This window comes from Pleurodeles waltl, chromosome 1_2, assembly GCF_031143425.1.
Source record: "Pleurodeles waltl isolate 20211129_DDA chromosome 1_2, aPleWal1.hap1.20221129, whole genome shotgun sequence".
Taxonomy (NCBI): Eukaryota; Metazoa; Chordata; class Amphibia; order Caudata; family Salamandridae; genus Pleurodeles; species Pleurodeles waltl.
The window spans coordinates 780,698,724-780,715,929 of NC_090437.1; the positions used below are offsets into that span (position 1 = coordinate 780,698,724).

At 42.1% G+C, this 17,206-nt stretch overlaps 1 protein-coding gene across 1 annotated transcript in view; it reads left to right on the forward strand.

The window, feature by feature from the left end:
• Positions 1 to 17,206, forward strand: part of KLHL2 (kelch like family member 2) — a 382,747-nt gene that overhangs the window by 292,049 nt on the left and 73,492 nt on the right. The window contains exon 9 of the mRNA XM_069243918.1: positions 9,270 to 9,387. Coding sequence (XP_069100019.1) covers positions 9,270 to 9,387 — 118 coding nt within the window. The remainder of the gene's footprint in view (positions 1 to 9,269; positions 9,388 to 17,206) is intronic.

Sequence of the window (17,206 nt, forward strand, 5' to 3'; positions counted from 1 at the left end):
AGCCCAAAGTCTCCTTAGAACTGCTGCTGCACAACATCCTCGACACAGGTCTTTGCATCACAAGCACCTCATCCATGGCATCCTCGACGACGATAGAGGAATCTGCATCACAGCTTCTATGGAACCACCAGTGTATGATGCATCTTCGACCCAGGACTTCGCATCACAAGTTCCTCATCGGCAGCATCCTCAGTGATGATGCAGAACTCCGCATTGTAACCCCACAGCTTTCTCAAACCTTCGCTGAGTAATGCAGGATCTCACAATGCTCCTCAAACCAAGAGTAAATGTGTTTTGTTCATTGACCTAATTTGATCCCTATACCTGGCCCAGGTTCCATCACGGTCAGCCTGAACTTGTGACTTTGTCCTGGTCCTCTTTATGCTTCCAGGCACCATTTTTCCTAAAAATCTTAAAATTGCAGATCTCTGGTTCTACCGATTGGATTTTTGCCATTTTGATCTAAACAAATTCATTAAAACATACTTTATTTTTCTAACTTGGTGTGGGATTTTGCTTGTGTTTTCACTTTACTATTGTTTGAAGTGCTGCATAAATACTTTACACATTGCGTCTAAGTGAAATGTGACCGCTTTGTGCCAAGCTACCAGATGGTTAAGCACAGATTAATTTGGGGTTTGCTTATGTTTCATTCTGACAAGGATAGTGGTTGCTGCTTGAGTCGGTTTTCACCCCCATCAACCAGTAGCCCAATTTCCAGCAAACCCAATATGAGCTTCAAGTAGGTTCCTAATTTCCAGCAACAAAGCATTACTCAGTAACACTCACTATCACATTTGGAAAGCCTGATTTGGGAATTTCTGGATAATAAAATATACCCACAAAACAAATACCTCCAATTATTTTTTTATCAAAGAGACAGGAAAAAACAACTGATTCATAGCCAAAAAGCTATCATCCCAACTCTTTGATTAAAAGCCTGCTATCTAGTCAACCCCTACGAATTTACTGTATTGTTTCTAATGAAAATCTTACTAAAAAAAAAATATCAAATGCAGAAAACAATAAATTGCAAGAATATAAAGAAACAACTTTGCAGAAGAACACACAAAGAATAACAATCATAGTCCACCATGATTAATTACAATCTAAACACAAAATCAATAAAAACAGGCTGACATACTTTATACCTAATACTGCAAAAACTACTCAAATAAGGAAACTTACAGAAAACATCTGTAAAATTTTGCAAAGTGATCCACAAATTAGTATTATTGCAAACCCAAAAAAACTATTTATATACACATGGAAACTGAATGTACAGGACCAGCTAACAAGGGCACACATAAGATCCAAACTCTACTAAGAAATTCCGTCAAACTCTGATACCTACCCATGACTGAATTGCAAAAATTATAAAGGTTTTATCGAAGGACCTCATATAAACCATCTAAGAACTGGTGAACAAATCACTATTTACTCTTAAGTGACCTGTAATTCAGAAGCAGTATCTATCTAATAAAAAGCCCTGGTGTCAAAGTAATTTGAAATATGTATTGGGGAGCATAAATCTGAAATTCAGGACTGCATTACTACATCTTACCTTGTGAGACATTGGGTAGATATTAATATTAAAATCTTGCAAAAGTGTTATCAAATTTGTGAGAAAATATATAAGCCACTGAATGGCTGCAACCCACAGTGAATAGTTTTTTAGTTAGAAGCATCTTGGATAGAGCTTTTGAACTCCTTAGAACCAAATGAGTAAAATGATATGGAAAACCTGTAACTCAATAGTTTGATTAGGATGGAAGGGCAAGGCGATCTTTGGCAGAAACTCTGGGGTTGATCCTAAAGATTACTTCATCATTTTGAACCTGGAAGAAGGGCTTCTCTAGGGTATGAGCTTGGAGCTTGGTCACATGCCTTAAAGGCAATATAGCTTCAAGGAAGGCAGCCTTCCAAGAGAGAACTGCGGACGGCAAGAGTGGAGGGGTTCAAAAGAGGGGCACATGAGTCAAGTAAGTACTGCATTAATGTTCCAGACAGATGCTGGAAATAACCCTTCTGAGCCTTTCCATGAAATGTTTGATGATGGGGACTGAACACAGACGAGTGCTCTCTATTTTGTCAGTAAGCTGCAAATCCAGCCAGATGAAGCATATGGAAGTGTAAGGGACCCATGAGGTCTGAAGATTAAAAAAGTAGCAAGCTATGTCTTGGACCACTGGTTTGAGTGAATCTACATGTGTCTGGAAGACAATATTGGATAACTTTTCCACCTGGCCACGTGGCCTATGTGGTGGGTCTGGGGTCACTTTAATAAGGACAGACATACATCTGCAGACAGAGTAAGGTAACTGAAGTCTAGGACATCAGGAGCTAGATCATACGATTGGAATGCCTGAGGTTTGGGTCTCTGATGGTACCTTGATTCTGTGTGAGAATGTCTGGCTGGTTGGCCAGTTTCTCCTAAGGATCACTTAAAGTTATAAAAGGGACAAGAATCAGGGTTGTCTAGCCCACATGAGAGCCTCTAGGATGAGAGGGATGGACATTTGCCATAGTTTCCAAACTATGTACGGAAGGAGTGGGAGAGGCAGAAAAGTGCAGGCACATATCCCTGACCATTTCATTTATGGTCCATTGCCCATGGATTCTGGGTGTGGAGACGTAGAGATGAAGCTTTGGTATTTTGCACTTTGGGTGGTTGTGAAGAGATGTATGTCAGGAAAACCCCAATGATGGAAGTATGGGAGTAGTACTTGAAGGTGAAGATCCCACTCATGGACTTGTTGCTGCATCCTGCAGAGTAGATTGGCAAAGTTGTTGTCTAATCCCAGAAGGTACTCTGCCAGCAGATGTATCTTGTGAGGCTTCCAACACCAAATGTTCTGCACCAGTGCTGACAGCTGCGGAGAGTGCAGTGCGTGCCTCCCTGTTTCTGAAGGTAAGACATGGCTGATATGTTGTCTGTCTTGATGAGTACCACCTTGTGTTGGATCTGATTGAAGTAGGTCTTGAATGCTAGTTAGGTGGTCAGTAACTCTAAGTAATTGATGTGAAAGACCTGTTGGTGGGGTGCCCTGGATGGTCAGATGCTACAGAGGCATCCCCCACCTCATAAAGGAAGCGTCTGTCGTGATGGTCACCTATGGAACTGGGTCTAGAAAGGGCTGGCCTAGCAACAACCTTCCACCTCTGCAGAAAGTGATGGGTGCTGGCCCGAATCAACATTAGATTCTCCCATTGTCCCTCTGCCTGTGACCATTGTGCTGATATGTAGTCTTGCAGAGTACGCATGAGCATCTTGCATAGGGGACTGGAGGCAAAACAAAAGGCCATCAAGCCAAGAAGGTGCATTAGTGTTCTGACTGTTGAGTGGCAATCTGGCCGAAAAAGAGGCAGTAACAGTTGGAAAGCTTGGAACCACTCTTGGCTTGGTTAAGCTTTCCCAGTGACTCTGTTGAGAACTGCACCCAGGAACGGCTGGATCTGGAGGGGATGAAGTTGGGACTTTATTGTATTAATAGTTAAGTCTAAATTGTGTAGAAGATCTATGGTGGTCTAAGTGTGAGAAAGACAGTGTTGCCTTTTTGTGCTCTTGATCAGCCAGTCATTCAGGCAAGGAAACACATAGATGCCACTCCTTCTGAGATGAGGGGCAACTACAGCAAGGCAATTGGTAAATACCCTAGGGGCCGTAGTGATCCCGAAGGGTGACGCCTTGAACTGATTTTGATAACCACTTACTACAAGCCGCAGTTAGCGACGTTGTGCAGGGTGGATGGGATTGTGGACATATGTGTCCTTCAGATCGAGAGCAGTCATGAAGTGGCCTTGTTGCGGCAGATGGATGACATCTTGTACAGTGACCATATGGAACTGTTCTGACAGAATGTACTCTTTTAATGGCCTGAAGTCAAGTATAGGCCTGAGGCTCCCGTCTTTCTTGGATATGAGGAAGTATAGGGAGTACACCCTTTTGCGATGCTGATATAGTAGCAAAGGTTCTGTAGCTCTTTTTAAAATAGGCGCCTACTGATGTTCAGCAGAAAGGGTGTCTCTGTGGGTTGTTTGGTGGGGATGCACTGAGCTATAGGCAGTAACCTTGCTGTATGATGGGGAGGACCCACTAGTCAGAGATGATTCCTTCCCACTGCAGGAGAAACCCCTGTAATCTTCCACCAACACATGTAATGTGATCAGGGGAAGAGAGAGAGTCACTGCTTTGTGGGAAGGCCCCTGTGACCGCACTGCCTTTGCTCCTGCCCCTGGTCTTGTTATCTTTGTAATCCCCCCTACAGTAAACCTGCATTGACTTCTGCTGCTATTTCTGCAGTAGGTAAGTGGTGGGCGGATCAGAGAGATGGTTTTACAAAAGGAGCCTCAGGGAGAATGTGTCTGGAGAGCACGCATAGCGCTGACTGCTTCACTCTTCTTTTTAATCATCTCCAGCATCTATTCCACCTGTGAACTGCAGAGGTGTTTGCCATTGTTTGCCAGGTTTAACTGATGCTGTTGAACTTCTGGCTTAAAACCAGAAACACAAAGCCAAGCATGGCACCTAATGAAGACACTGAAACTGACCCCCTTGCTGCAGTATCAGTTACATCAAGGGTGCAGCAGGTGGTCGGTTTTTTTATATTAGCTTGCGGTCTGTGACCAGCTAATGGCCACAGTCTCTGTATTAGTTTAGGAGATGCTGGATAAGTTCCTCCATCTTGTCCCAGTGGCCTCTATCATAGTGAGAGTACAAGCCAATTGGATTCACAATCTTCCAGTGCATGGCTGATTTCACAGCGACCCTCTGCCTGCTGCATCAATCTTCTTTCTCTCTTTATTGGGGGAAGGTCATCACCATTCCCTTGGGCATTGCGCACTGTGTAGACCACCAGGGAGTCCTGTGGAAGGTCTCCGCAGATGTAGAGAGAGTCAGTAGGTGAGGGTTTATTTTTAGTCCACCATTGACATGACGACCCTGGCTTTGACCAGCTCCTTGAAGTGTTTGGAACATGCCTTTGAGCATGGGCTGAAACTGCAGAATGCACTGTGTGGTAGACAGTATCTCAACAGCAAAGCTTTCATCTTTCTCGACCGTGTACAAATAAACCTTATGGAAGATGGCAGCCGTATGTATCACTTCATTATGCAAGGTAATGTTGTCTGGAGGGGAGGGTTTGGCTCAGCAGAGATTGTAGTTATCTCACAAGTAATCCCCACTCTCAGGGTCATAGGAGTCAAGAGACCTCTTAGGGGGTCTGCTGAGTATGAGGGCTTGTCCCCTTCATAAGAAGAGTGTGGTGAACTTGGAGAAGATACTGAAGGTGGCACATATGGCGGTGGCATCGTAGGTGGAGGAAGGAAGAGAAGCAGGAGGACGATGAGGTGTAGGAAGTGGTGCAGGGGGATGAGCTGGTAGTGGACTAGTGCCCCTGTCCTGAGGCTTCTTATGCTTGGGAGGAAATGTAGACTCCAAGGTAAATTGATCCTCAAAAGTTAGTTTCCTCTTTCTTGGATGAGTGTCTTTCTTCTTGGGTGGCGGCTGCATTGTAGAGTTCATCCCATTCTGTGGGTAAAGGAAGATTCTCTACTGGTGTGCATCAAGTTCTTCCTAGATACGCTGGAGTATCGACTTCTCCAAATCCTTGGAACCAGCCATCAATTGGGGTCTTGGCACTGAATGACTTAACTCTGAAGGGCTTTTTTGGCTTCTCAGTGACAAGCTAGGTTTTGATGCCCGTAGGTGTTTAGGAGTCGTAGGTGGTTTTGGTGTCAATCTCAATGCCGGCGTCAAGTGAGCGATCAGTGGCTTGTGAGGTGTCTTTGGCACCAGTGGAGGGAGCAGTATTAGCTCAGAGGCCTTTTGTCAGTGCTGACCATATCCTGCTGGCAGTGATGGACCACAGACATGTTGATGGGTCTCTAGGCTCAACACCTGATCCCCGGTGGGAAAAGGCTTGGCTTGTCTACAGTGACGGTGTACGACCAAAGTTGGAAGGCTGTACTTGCGGTTGAATGCTTCAAGACCTGCTGAGCCTCTGAATCCTGCTGCTCCTCCATATTTGATCTGACTGGCAACTGCCTTTGGGGCTGAAATATAGAGGCTGGGCTGTGTATGGCCCAGTCACCAGCTCCTTATCAACTTCCTGTTCCCGGAAGATATCATGAGTGTCATCTCTTTCCTGGTGCTGCACTTTTCGGAGTGAGATTCTCCAATCAGGCTGATACTCTAGAGTCTTCTTGGACCGGAAGGTGAGGCAGGCTGGACAGGTGGACTTGTCAGGGTCGATGAGAGACAAAGGGTGCAGACGTGGTAGTGGTCGGTCAAGAATACTTGGATTGATAATATGGGAAGTATTGAGAGGGTGCCCATTCCATCACTGTCCAATCATCATTGACATGAAGAACCAAAAACGAGGCACAAAGCCCCACAAGAGGCAGAGCCCCAGGAGGGGCATATAGAGAAACCCAGTCATCATGGACCCAGAAACCAGGAGAATCTGAACATTGAAAGTATTATGCATGCCAACGGGAGAAGATAAACTGAAAAGTCCGACAACAAACACCTCGGGCATCACCCAGAGCACTATCATTGTCATGTCCAAACCTGATGGCAGAAATAAGCAATCTAACAATGGACTTGTTGCCCATGCACATTTCAAGTCTTAGGAGGAGTCACTATGCCTTGTGACTAGGAAGACTTTTTCGAAGAAAACAAGTTGCACACATCCGAGGCCAATCCTAGATGGCAGGAACATGCAGAGCATGTGTATCTACAGCTACACATGCCACAAACATTACATTATCAATGCTTTTTAAAACATATAGTAAAATCCATACTAAATGTAAGAGAATAATCATTCATATTTATTAAAGCATTAAAAAACATAAAGCTGAATATTGGCTCAGGTATATAGGATTACAATATACATAGGTTTGTAAATACCAAACTGGTTGCACTTATAAAACGAAAACCCACATTTGCTCAAGAGATCAACACATTAATGACAGAGAGCAACAGAATGCCATACCTGATTACACAAGAATATGTTATGCGAACGTAGTGGTATGTAAGCAACGAACAGCGTTTTAATTAACAAAATATTGATAACACCAAAGGTGCACACTATTTGTAAATGTATTGCTAATCATGCAATAAATGCTGTAGGAATAAAAACCTAATAAGAAAATGTCATGAGACAGAGGTAATCTTCCTTTTAGATCGTGTTCCCTGCACCAAGAAAGCAAACACTTGGACATAAATATAGCATTAGTGCAAAGACCTGAGAGAGGTATATAATTGTCTGACTCGTCCTGTCATCTGCCTACAGGTCACTTAAATGGCAGCTGAGATCTAGTCGGCAGAGCCAGATGATAAGGCTTTATAATTTGTTTGGTTTCCAAACGGGAAATCCTCTTTGCTTTAGGATAAAGATTAATAGCTTGTTTTAATTGTACGCTTTATGGCTAAAATTTGTTAAAAATAAAATGGCACTGTGTACAAGGCTCAGAGACTGTCCTCTGAATCTGTTTGAATGAGTCCCCCTTTTAGATCTAAGGTCAGTTTCACTGCACCTGTCTTCTCTCGCATACTACGAATGATGGTTTACCGTCTCCCAGTAATGAAAGCCGCCCCTTGTCTGCTTGATTGGTTGGGAGTAATTACTCTGCACCCTAGCTTTCAGATGAGTCCCTTTAGATTATATGCCTGTTCTAGAAAGTGTTAGCTTTTTTTATTAGTGTACTGAGGCATAGTGGCCAATTCAGGTCAGGGGATGTTCTCATTCTGAATAAAGAACAGGCAAACTCATATCTCTAGTGCATCTTATGATGTTCCTTTGAAATTTTAGAGGGAACGTGAAGGCATGAGGGGGGATAGAAGATCACAGGGAAGCAGACCAAAGTATATGTTGGAGACTTCTGCCATTGTATTCTGGGTAGGCATTTGACAGTCAGGGGATAATGTAAATTGTAGGTGGATGGACGATGCGGCAATGCTAGATTGATTGGAGGTCCCATCAATTCTATAATTCTCCACCTCCCTTTATAACATCCTGCTCAGGTAAAATGGGCTGATAGGCAGACTTGGAACAAAAGAAGTAAGGCCACGTGTGCTGCTGAAAATGTCAGGATTCCTTGCTTAGCTGTTCTGAGCTAGCCAACCCTGACTAACCCCGGAAGGAGTTGGTAATATGGTTCCTGCCACTGTGCATTGCCCCTAGGTGCCTGGATAGAGATGGCACTGAGTATGGTTTGCTGCTGAGGTCTTGTGTAGTGCTGCTGTGCTTTTCCTTAGGAATGGTCTAATCTGGAAGTGTACCTAGGAGTCTCTCTTACAGTGCTGCCCAACCAAAGACAATAAAAAACTACACAAATTCTGTTTCCCTCATGTCTTCAGGCACTATGCAGAAAAAAATGAGCCTTCTTGGCTACTAAAGCTTGAAAGAATGTGTGTCACTTTCAGTATAATTGGCGTCTGTAGATTCACTGGAAGAGTTGGGTTCACCACAGTTGTTAATAAAGAAACTTTGTAACAACTATGCAACTCCATTATGTTGCTGAGATTGCAGAATTCGGGTGTAACATTTATTTTTGCTGCACGATGTAGTGGTTTTAAAGAATGTTCTGAAAATGTTTGTGGATCTGAAGTACAATGGTTGGAGCTGGTTGATTTTGTCACCGACTGGGAATTCTTATTCCCCTTGATCTAGTCTGGTGATATGCGATTGCCCAAATAATCATTTTATACTAGCAGCACAAGTCACATTAAGCAACTAAAGGTAACTGACTACCCCTGAAGGATTTCTTCTGATATGGCGTCTATTAACTGCTACCTACTGAACCCAAATAAGTAGTTAATCGTGCTAAACCTTTGACATTTCCATTGCTTTAGAAAAAATAGCCGTGATATCGTTTGAATTCATGGTTTCATATTTCTGAAAACAGGTTTCTAGTCAAACTTTGTGCTTTCCCATATAAATGCTGAATCCGGACAGAAAGGGTTTTACTGCAATAAAGTTGAATGCAAATATAATTACACATCTTCACGCTACGTAAATATGTATTTCAGAGAAACTCAGAAAAAACTCTAATGTTGCCTGCAACAATGAGTGATTTGATGACAAATGCCATATAAGGCTGGTCAGTTCAAACAGTCGCTTCTTTGATTTGCAACTGCTGTGCGATTCTCTCTCTGGTGTACCAAACTACTTGGTAAAAGAAATGTTTTATACAAATGAAAATGCCTACCTATTCCTTTAGAAATGACGCAGAAACGTTAACATTTTTTTTCTTTATGTTTTAAGTTAATGGTTGTGGTTGGAGGGCAAGCACCAAAGGCCATCCGCAGTGTTGAGTGCTACGATTTTAAAGACGAGAGCTGGTATCAGGTGGCAGAGTTGCCCACGAGGAGATGCCGAGCAGGTATGTAGGAATGTGCTTGAGACCGCCTGTAAAAGTGCATATTTCTCTGTTGGGTCAGTGCTGACACTCGTTAACAGGTTTTGACTTTTTCTGAAGCAGGATATGAACAATAATGTAATGTTTGCAGTCCCCATTCCAAAACATCTTCTCACAGCTATTTTGGAATTTGGTCCGTGGTTTTTGGTAAAGAGGTAGATAACTTGAAAGGTATATGGCAACCATTTCGTCATCCTGGCCCACCTTCCATATATGTATGTGGTATTTCTGTAGTGCGAACCCAGCCAAAAGTAGCCGATCGCTGTACATGGCCAAAGACAAACATTTCAGCCCCGGCATTAGGAGGCTCTCTGGCACCATTCGATGCAATCTGCCTCCCTTGCATAGAAATGCGCCCAAAGGCGGGAGGCTTTGGCATGTGTATACTGATTTACCCGCCTCCATGGCTGTAGCTATGGGGGTGGGGAGGGAGGATAGTGGGACTAGGCCAGCCCATATTTCTGTTTGTCCCCCTAAAAAGCACATGCTTTGTCTTTGTTTTTCGCCACATTTGTATTGTAATTTGGGGCTGTTCTTAGAATACTCTACATAGCAGATTGCACACTCAGGCTTGACCTAAGGAGTCGAGGCCAAAATGAACTGACAAGGGAAGCAGAGGAGAGCCCAATTCTACGGGGCGTGCTCTTCCTGCCCCTTGCATGGCATGACTCTTACAGCACTTCCGGGGTGTCCTGCGCGTGTGCTGCTCATCTCAGGAAAGAGTTTTTGTTACTTTCACACTCAGTGTAGGTCCCAGCTGTGTAGCTGCTTGTAATGCACCCGATCATGGCCAACATTTGCAGCATACCCACACCAACCTGCCATTGCCAGAGCTGCTTCTCCATGTAGTATGTGCCATCACAGGACTGCATTCTGTTGGCATCGTAATACTGGGGGCAAGCTGCTCTCCACCTGCATGGTACTATGTGCAGCACCAGTAAGCAGGATGGCTACGGGTTCTCTAGTCGGGCAAGGAATCGGCAGCCCTCAGTACTGTACGAATGAGTGAGCAAGGATCATCTGCACTGCAAGGAAGTTGTATACACATAAAAGGAGAAAGGACCCCTTTCACGTAAGAGGTGGGTGAGCCAATAAATTACTAGGGAGCTCCTGCCAGAGCGGAGCCAAGAGTCAGGCTTGGCTCTGACAAGCTCCTGCATGAACCAAGGGCCATGAAAATATCTGTCATGTAAATTATGCACCAATAAAGTAAAATCTCCTCAAGATTCAAAATAATTTTCACCATAAAATATCAGATAAGATCACTGCATAGAGAGATATGTAGTTCAAGTGATGTTTTTAAACCCACCCAAAAGACAACTGCATTAGTGAATACTAAGCGTCTAGTCAGTTGTCATTTGTGACCTATATATGCCCTAGATTTCTATTATATGTGAAGCAACATCACAGCCTAATAAATCAAACACAAGAGATTTTCGCACAAGAGGCTGTGCGCATCCTAAATTCACATATTTGTAGGTATTCTGATATGGGACAATGAAGGAAAACATGGCACGGTATAGTAAAATATTTGCCTAGGGCCTCACAATTGTTGACCAGGGAAGCATTGATTGATGTTGTTTTATAGTTTCCCATTGTGCAATTTAAATTAGCGACTAGATGGGAATCGCGTTCTCTCCTGTTTTACATCAAAGATAAATGGGCTGAAAAATTCTTATTAATTCCGGAAAGCCGAAGCGTTTCATTATACCTTAAAATATCAGATTTAAATCACTGCATTAAGAAGTACTTCTTAAAAGTAGTTTTTAAATGTTAACTTAAAAAAAATCCGACGACAGTGTCATTAGTGAACACTAAGATGTTATTCAATTATAAGGCATGCCCTGTATTATTATAGTTAGAACAACATTATGGCTTATTAAATTAAACACAAGAAGTTTTTATACTGTGCACATTCTAAACTCACATATTTGATTTTTTTTCATATGAGATGATGAAGAAAAAGGCGTCAAGGGGGAATACAATATTTGCCTGGAATCACACAATTTGTGCAAACGGGAAAGCCAGGATTGATCCCATGTTTTATAGTTTCACATTGTGCAATTCCCCTGCTAGATAGGAACCTCTTTCTCTTAACTCTCTGGTTTACATCAATGGTTAATGCTTTGACATTAATTTCTAATTCTGGAAAGCAGAAGAGCTTTCCTTTTAAATATCACATTACATACCTGCATTGGGAGGCATGTAGTAAAACTGATAGTTTTTAAAGTTCAGCTTATAAACTGTCCTGTCCCTTACAAAGGCCACCGTTCCATTTGTTAACAATAAGAGGCAAGTCAGTTATGATGTGTGCCTTATGTTCTTATTGTATGTGGAGAAACATTATATCCCATTAAATGAAACACTATAGGTTTTTGTACAGCGCACATCCTGAGATCACTTATTTTAAGGTGTTCTCACATGTGATGATAAAAATGAAGGTGGTACACAAACAAATCTTCGCCTAGAATCACACGATTTGGTCAGAAAAGTAAGCTAGGATTTACCCCATAATATGTAGTTTCACATTGTGTATTTTAGTCTATAGATAGGAATTTCTTCATCTCGTGTTTTGAAGCAAAGGTTAATACTTTGACTTGAATTCTTGGTGCCTGGTCTTAGTACGTTGCAGGCAGGCAGCAACCACATTAAAAGTTGTCTCGTTTTGAGGTCAAGGTTCCATCAGGAACTCGAGCTGAGCTACATCACACATCTGGCTTGAATTTTCAGTGGCTTGCCCACACCTGCATTCTCACTACTATGACCTGCAATGGCAGGTAGTGTCACTTACCTGGTTAGCCAAATTCACTCCCACCATGGCTTACGCTGCTGTTTGTTAAATCAGCAACATCTTCAATGCTCAGAAGCTATTATGTATTGTGTAGTGCTATATACGTGTAGCATCTCAAATCTGAGGTATTTGCTGGATTCAGTGCTTACTTTGGAAAATAATAAGTGCTGGAAGTTTTGTTCAGAAGCCCAAAAGTATAGGGAGTTTGCCTTGTTTTGAGACTCCGTCAGTGGGGCTCAGACCACATTTTATTTCTGGTGATTGTAGGGTGGCCAAAACCAAAGACCTGGACAGTCAGTAAGTGTTAGCAAAGCAATACAAAGACAAATCACTTCTAAAGCACATGGTATCACATATCTCCAGATATATTGCTACTGCTGTTGTTTTTGTGATGATCAAGCACTAAAAAGGAAATGGAAATGTTGGGCTCCACTTTAAAATTGCTCATTTTAGTGCAGGCATATAGGGTTGTAAGTGAATTTGGGCTATAGGGATCTACTGAGCCTGGAATGGGATAGTACCTGATCTGGCTTGGTGTGCGGTGTGCTCAGATTCCACCATTTTCACCATCTAACTCACACTTGGTAAAACAAACGTTGTTGCAATTGGAGTGCCTAAAAAGACACAATGTTTGACATGCTCACTTTTTACCCCTTATTTTGCAGCAATGGTAGGAAGAGGCAGCAGCTTTGCTTGTAGCATAGCTACTATATGAACCGTGTCTATTCGTGATTAGATGGTCCACATAAGTGTTTGTCATTTCATTGTGGGACTTGTATTCCTTGTTTTAACATTGGGATAAGCAAGGCTAGAAGCCACAGAACAGAACAGAGAAAAAACAGAGATGGGAGCAGCTAGTCACACATGGACCTGAAAAGCTTGGAAGGGCTATGTTAGAAGTATACCCATCTTCTTTTCATGCTGAACATGCAGTTGGGTTCGATGCAAGACATGTCATGCTTGTGCTCATTCAACATAACAAGACCAGAAGTATTTAATTTGGTAAAACATGTCAGGACTCTAGGACAGATGTAATAAAAACACAGCACTATCCAAGCAAATCCCCAACATCTGTTCACCCTAAACGACATCTCTGTTTGCCATAGTGTACCTGTGTCACCTTGCAGTCGCTTCAGAGTGCTAGGAGATACAGTAAGCAAACAGAAATGCCAAAACAAAGTGGTGTGGACAGTGCCACAGTGAGCAGAGGGAGCCTCGTGCATCCAGGAGTATGCTTTGAGAGGAAATGTTATCTCACTAGTGGCCTATAGCTCATTTTATGTGGCTGTCCACAATCTATCCAGTCGTGACCTACAATCATGTGTCAATCTATTTAACTTTAATTCACTATACACAATGAATTCCCAGTTGTCTCTATTCACTTTCTGTTCATTTATCTCTTCAGGCACCATTTCAGGGCCTTTAAAACAATACTTCAGATAATCCCCAGACAAAAGAACGTAGAGGTGATTTCCAGAAATGTACACAAACTCCACATGTGCCCCCCATAACTTGAAACAACACTTCAGATGAGTACTGCAAAAACAAAAATGTGGTCTGATCTCAATATTGAATATGGTAGAGTTGGCCAAAAAACACAGGAGAAATACCCTCCTGATTGGACTTTAAGCACTGGGTACTCAATTCAGACTACAGTGGATGAGGTTGGAAGAAAATTATTTTAAACATGGGATTCAGTCAACTTCTCTTTGTATCTTTTCTCCCTAGCTATAATAATAGACCAACATTGCTATGCCTGCAGGTCTGGGGTCAGAGGACAAATTATGCCCAGAACACGGATTTCTGTTTACCTACGGGTGCATTTACTAGACTTTCACACAACGCAGGGCAGCAAGCAAAGTTCCTGCGCTGCGTTGCATGAAAGGAGGAAAGCAGAAATGCTCCATATTCATAAACATATGGAGCATTTCTACTCTCTCCTTGCGCTGGTGCATTTTATTTTGCCTAGGGTTAAATGTGTAATATAGTCTAATATTGCGATTAAGGTTGAGTGGCTTGTAAATGTCACCAAACCCCTGCAATGGAAATAAAGGACTATATTACACTTGTAACCCCTCATGTATTTTGGGTAGTTAGTTCGAGAAACCTGTTTGATTCAAAATTGATCTCTCAACCGGCACCAACTGGAATTAAAATGTTTGGTTTTACAGTTCATGAAAAAAGTGTAAATAAAACACTGAGGATTAGGAAGGACCTATTGATGTTGGCAACTATATTGCTGCAGATTTTACGACACAATTATAGATTTATCATGTTTCCCACATAATTTGCTACACAATTTTGCATGATTTGCAGATTTCCCAAAAATTGTTTGTAGCTCAAATGGATGAAAATAATACAGCCAAAATGTGTAGCATAATACGCCTCTTTTAACTACACAAATGAGATAGCATTGCCTTGTAATGCTAGTAGCCCTGACCATGGTAAAGATCTGGAGAGTTGTTTAGGTTCTGTCATTATGATGAAACCTGTATTTCACAAAGAACTGTGAAATATTTATCATATCGTATGGTTTCCTGTGCAAAATATGTGTCTATACCGCTGCATTTTGTGCAATAAAATCACCCAAGCATGTAATATGTCTGTATGCATGTATGTATGTATGCATGGATAGACAGTTAGATGTATGAAGAAAGGTTGATACACAGAGATTGTCCTGGATAGACGGACAGATAGCTAGATATAGATACAGGAGCCCACACAAAAACATATATATACAAAACTGAGATGCAGACATACAGTTGCAGATATACATAGGTGGATGGATTTTAGATAGTTGGCTAACTATATAAAAATAAAAAGAGATACTGATGTCTCTTCCTGTTTCTTCCTTGGTCTCTCTCTGTTGTTAGCTCTTATTGACCATTCAATATGTAAATTTTTCTGTCTGTCCCTTTCTCACATTCTGTCTCTCTTTGCCTCTCTCCTGTCTCTCCCTGCGTTGCCTTTGTGTTTTCGTCCTTTATCTCTCTCCCTGTGTTTCTTGTCTGTCTTTCTTTTTCATGCCTTCTCCATCTAAAATCATGTCTGTCTTTCTATGTCTCTCCCTGTCTTTCTGACCTTTAGGTCTCCTGTATTCCTGAATTTCTCTATCTCCTTGTTCTTTCTGCACTTTTTCCGCCTTTCTCTGTCCTACCCTATTTTCATCTGTCTGTGTGTCTTTCTCTGCCTCTACCGTTAATGCTCAATGTATTTCTATAATTTCATCTGCTGTTCCATGTCACTTCTGATGTGTCCCTCCACTTCATCTTCTTTCTGCCTTTCCATGCATTCTCTCTGTCCCTTATGTTCCCTTACATCTTCTTGTTTCTGCCTCATTCTGTCTTCATATCCTTGATTTCTGGCCCTCCCTGTCTATCTGTTTTCTAATCTCGCCTGTCTTTATCTGACTTCCTCACTCCCTATCTTTATCTTTCTTGTCTTGTTCTTTTGTCCCTGTTCATCTGTCTTCCTCTCACTCTCTCACTATCTCTCCATTTCACTTTTATTCTCTCTATCCTATGTTTTCTTGTTTTTCTCTCTCTCCTTGTCCATTCTTAATGTCATTGGAGGGGTCTCTTTTGCAGTCTCTTCTCTGTTTCCTTGTCCTTGGCTATTCTTAACATCATTGGATGGGTGTCTTTTGCGGTCTCAAAACTAACTGGACAACATGGGAGGACATGTCTATTAGGACTCTAAAAGGGCCTTATCAAATGTAAAGTCTGTCTCCCTGTCAGGCCTACCAAAGTTATGATATGCACAACAGAAAATGAATATTTGTCATTTTTGAAACTTTTCTTTGGAATTGGTGCAGTATTATATATTATTGAAGAAAGAGAGTAAAAATAAAAAGAGAACACCAGGTGTATGATTGCTCTCTATCCTGTAAATGCTTTGTGGGTTGAGCAAATTCATACCTTCCTACATATTTGCAGTCTTTTGTACGCCTCGTATTTTCAGGCACTGCTTTGTTTTCAGGAACTTTTAGACATTTCATTTTGACATAGCTGAACTATCTTCATTCAGTTTCCAGGTCATCTGTATGTGCTTGCCTCGATTCAGTTCTTGCATTCAATTCTATTTTAGTCCTTTCTTAAAATTAAAACCAGACTGTTAGATCTGACAGCTTTAGGGTGGTCAGCCCCAACTATTTGCCTGCCTCCCTCCACTTTCTGACACTGTTGTTGCTGGTTTTAGGACTCTGTGCACTTTACCACTGCTAACCAGTGTTAAAGTGCATATGCTCTCTCCCTTAAACATGGTGACATTGGCTCATACCCAGTTGGCATGTTTAATTTATTTGTAAGTCCCTAGTAAAGTGACTGCATGTGCCCTGGTAAATTGTTTCACTGCCACTTCGACTTGTCATTTAAATGTACTTGCCAAGCCTGAAACTCCCCTTCTTCTACATATGAGTCACCCCTAATGTAGGCGCTTGCTAACTCACAGGGCAGGGTGCTATGTAGGAAAAAGGCGCGACATATACCTGTGTGTTTTATACGTCCGGGTAGTGGAAAACTCCTAACTTTGTTTTCCACTGCTGTGAGACCTGCTCCTTTTATAGGCTAACATTAGGGCTACCTTCACATACTGTTTGAGTGGTTGGTTCTGATCAGAAAGGGGTAGACAGGTCATATTTAGTATGACCAGAATGATAGTACAAAATCCTGCTGACTGGTGAGGTTGGATTTTATGTTACTATTTTAGAAATGCCACTTTTGGAAAGTGAGCATTTCTCTGCACTTAAATTCTTCTGTGCCTAATAGCTTATCTACAAGCCACGTCTGGGCTGGGCTGGTTGTCAGCTCCCTTGTGCATTTCACACAGACAACCACAAACACAGGATGCTCAGTCACACTTGCACACATCTCCACACTGAATGGGTCTTTCTGGGCTGGAAGTGTGTAGGGGCTGACATTTCAAAGGATTGTGGCCTGCCCTCACATAAAGGACTGCCAAACCCTCTAGTGGGACCCTGGCAGACAGGATTGT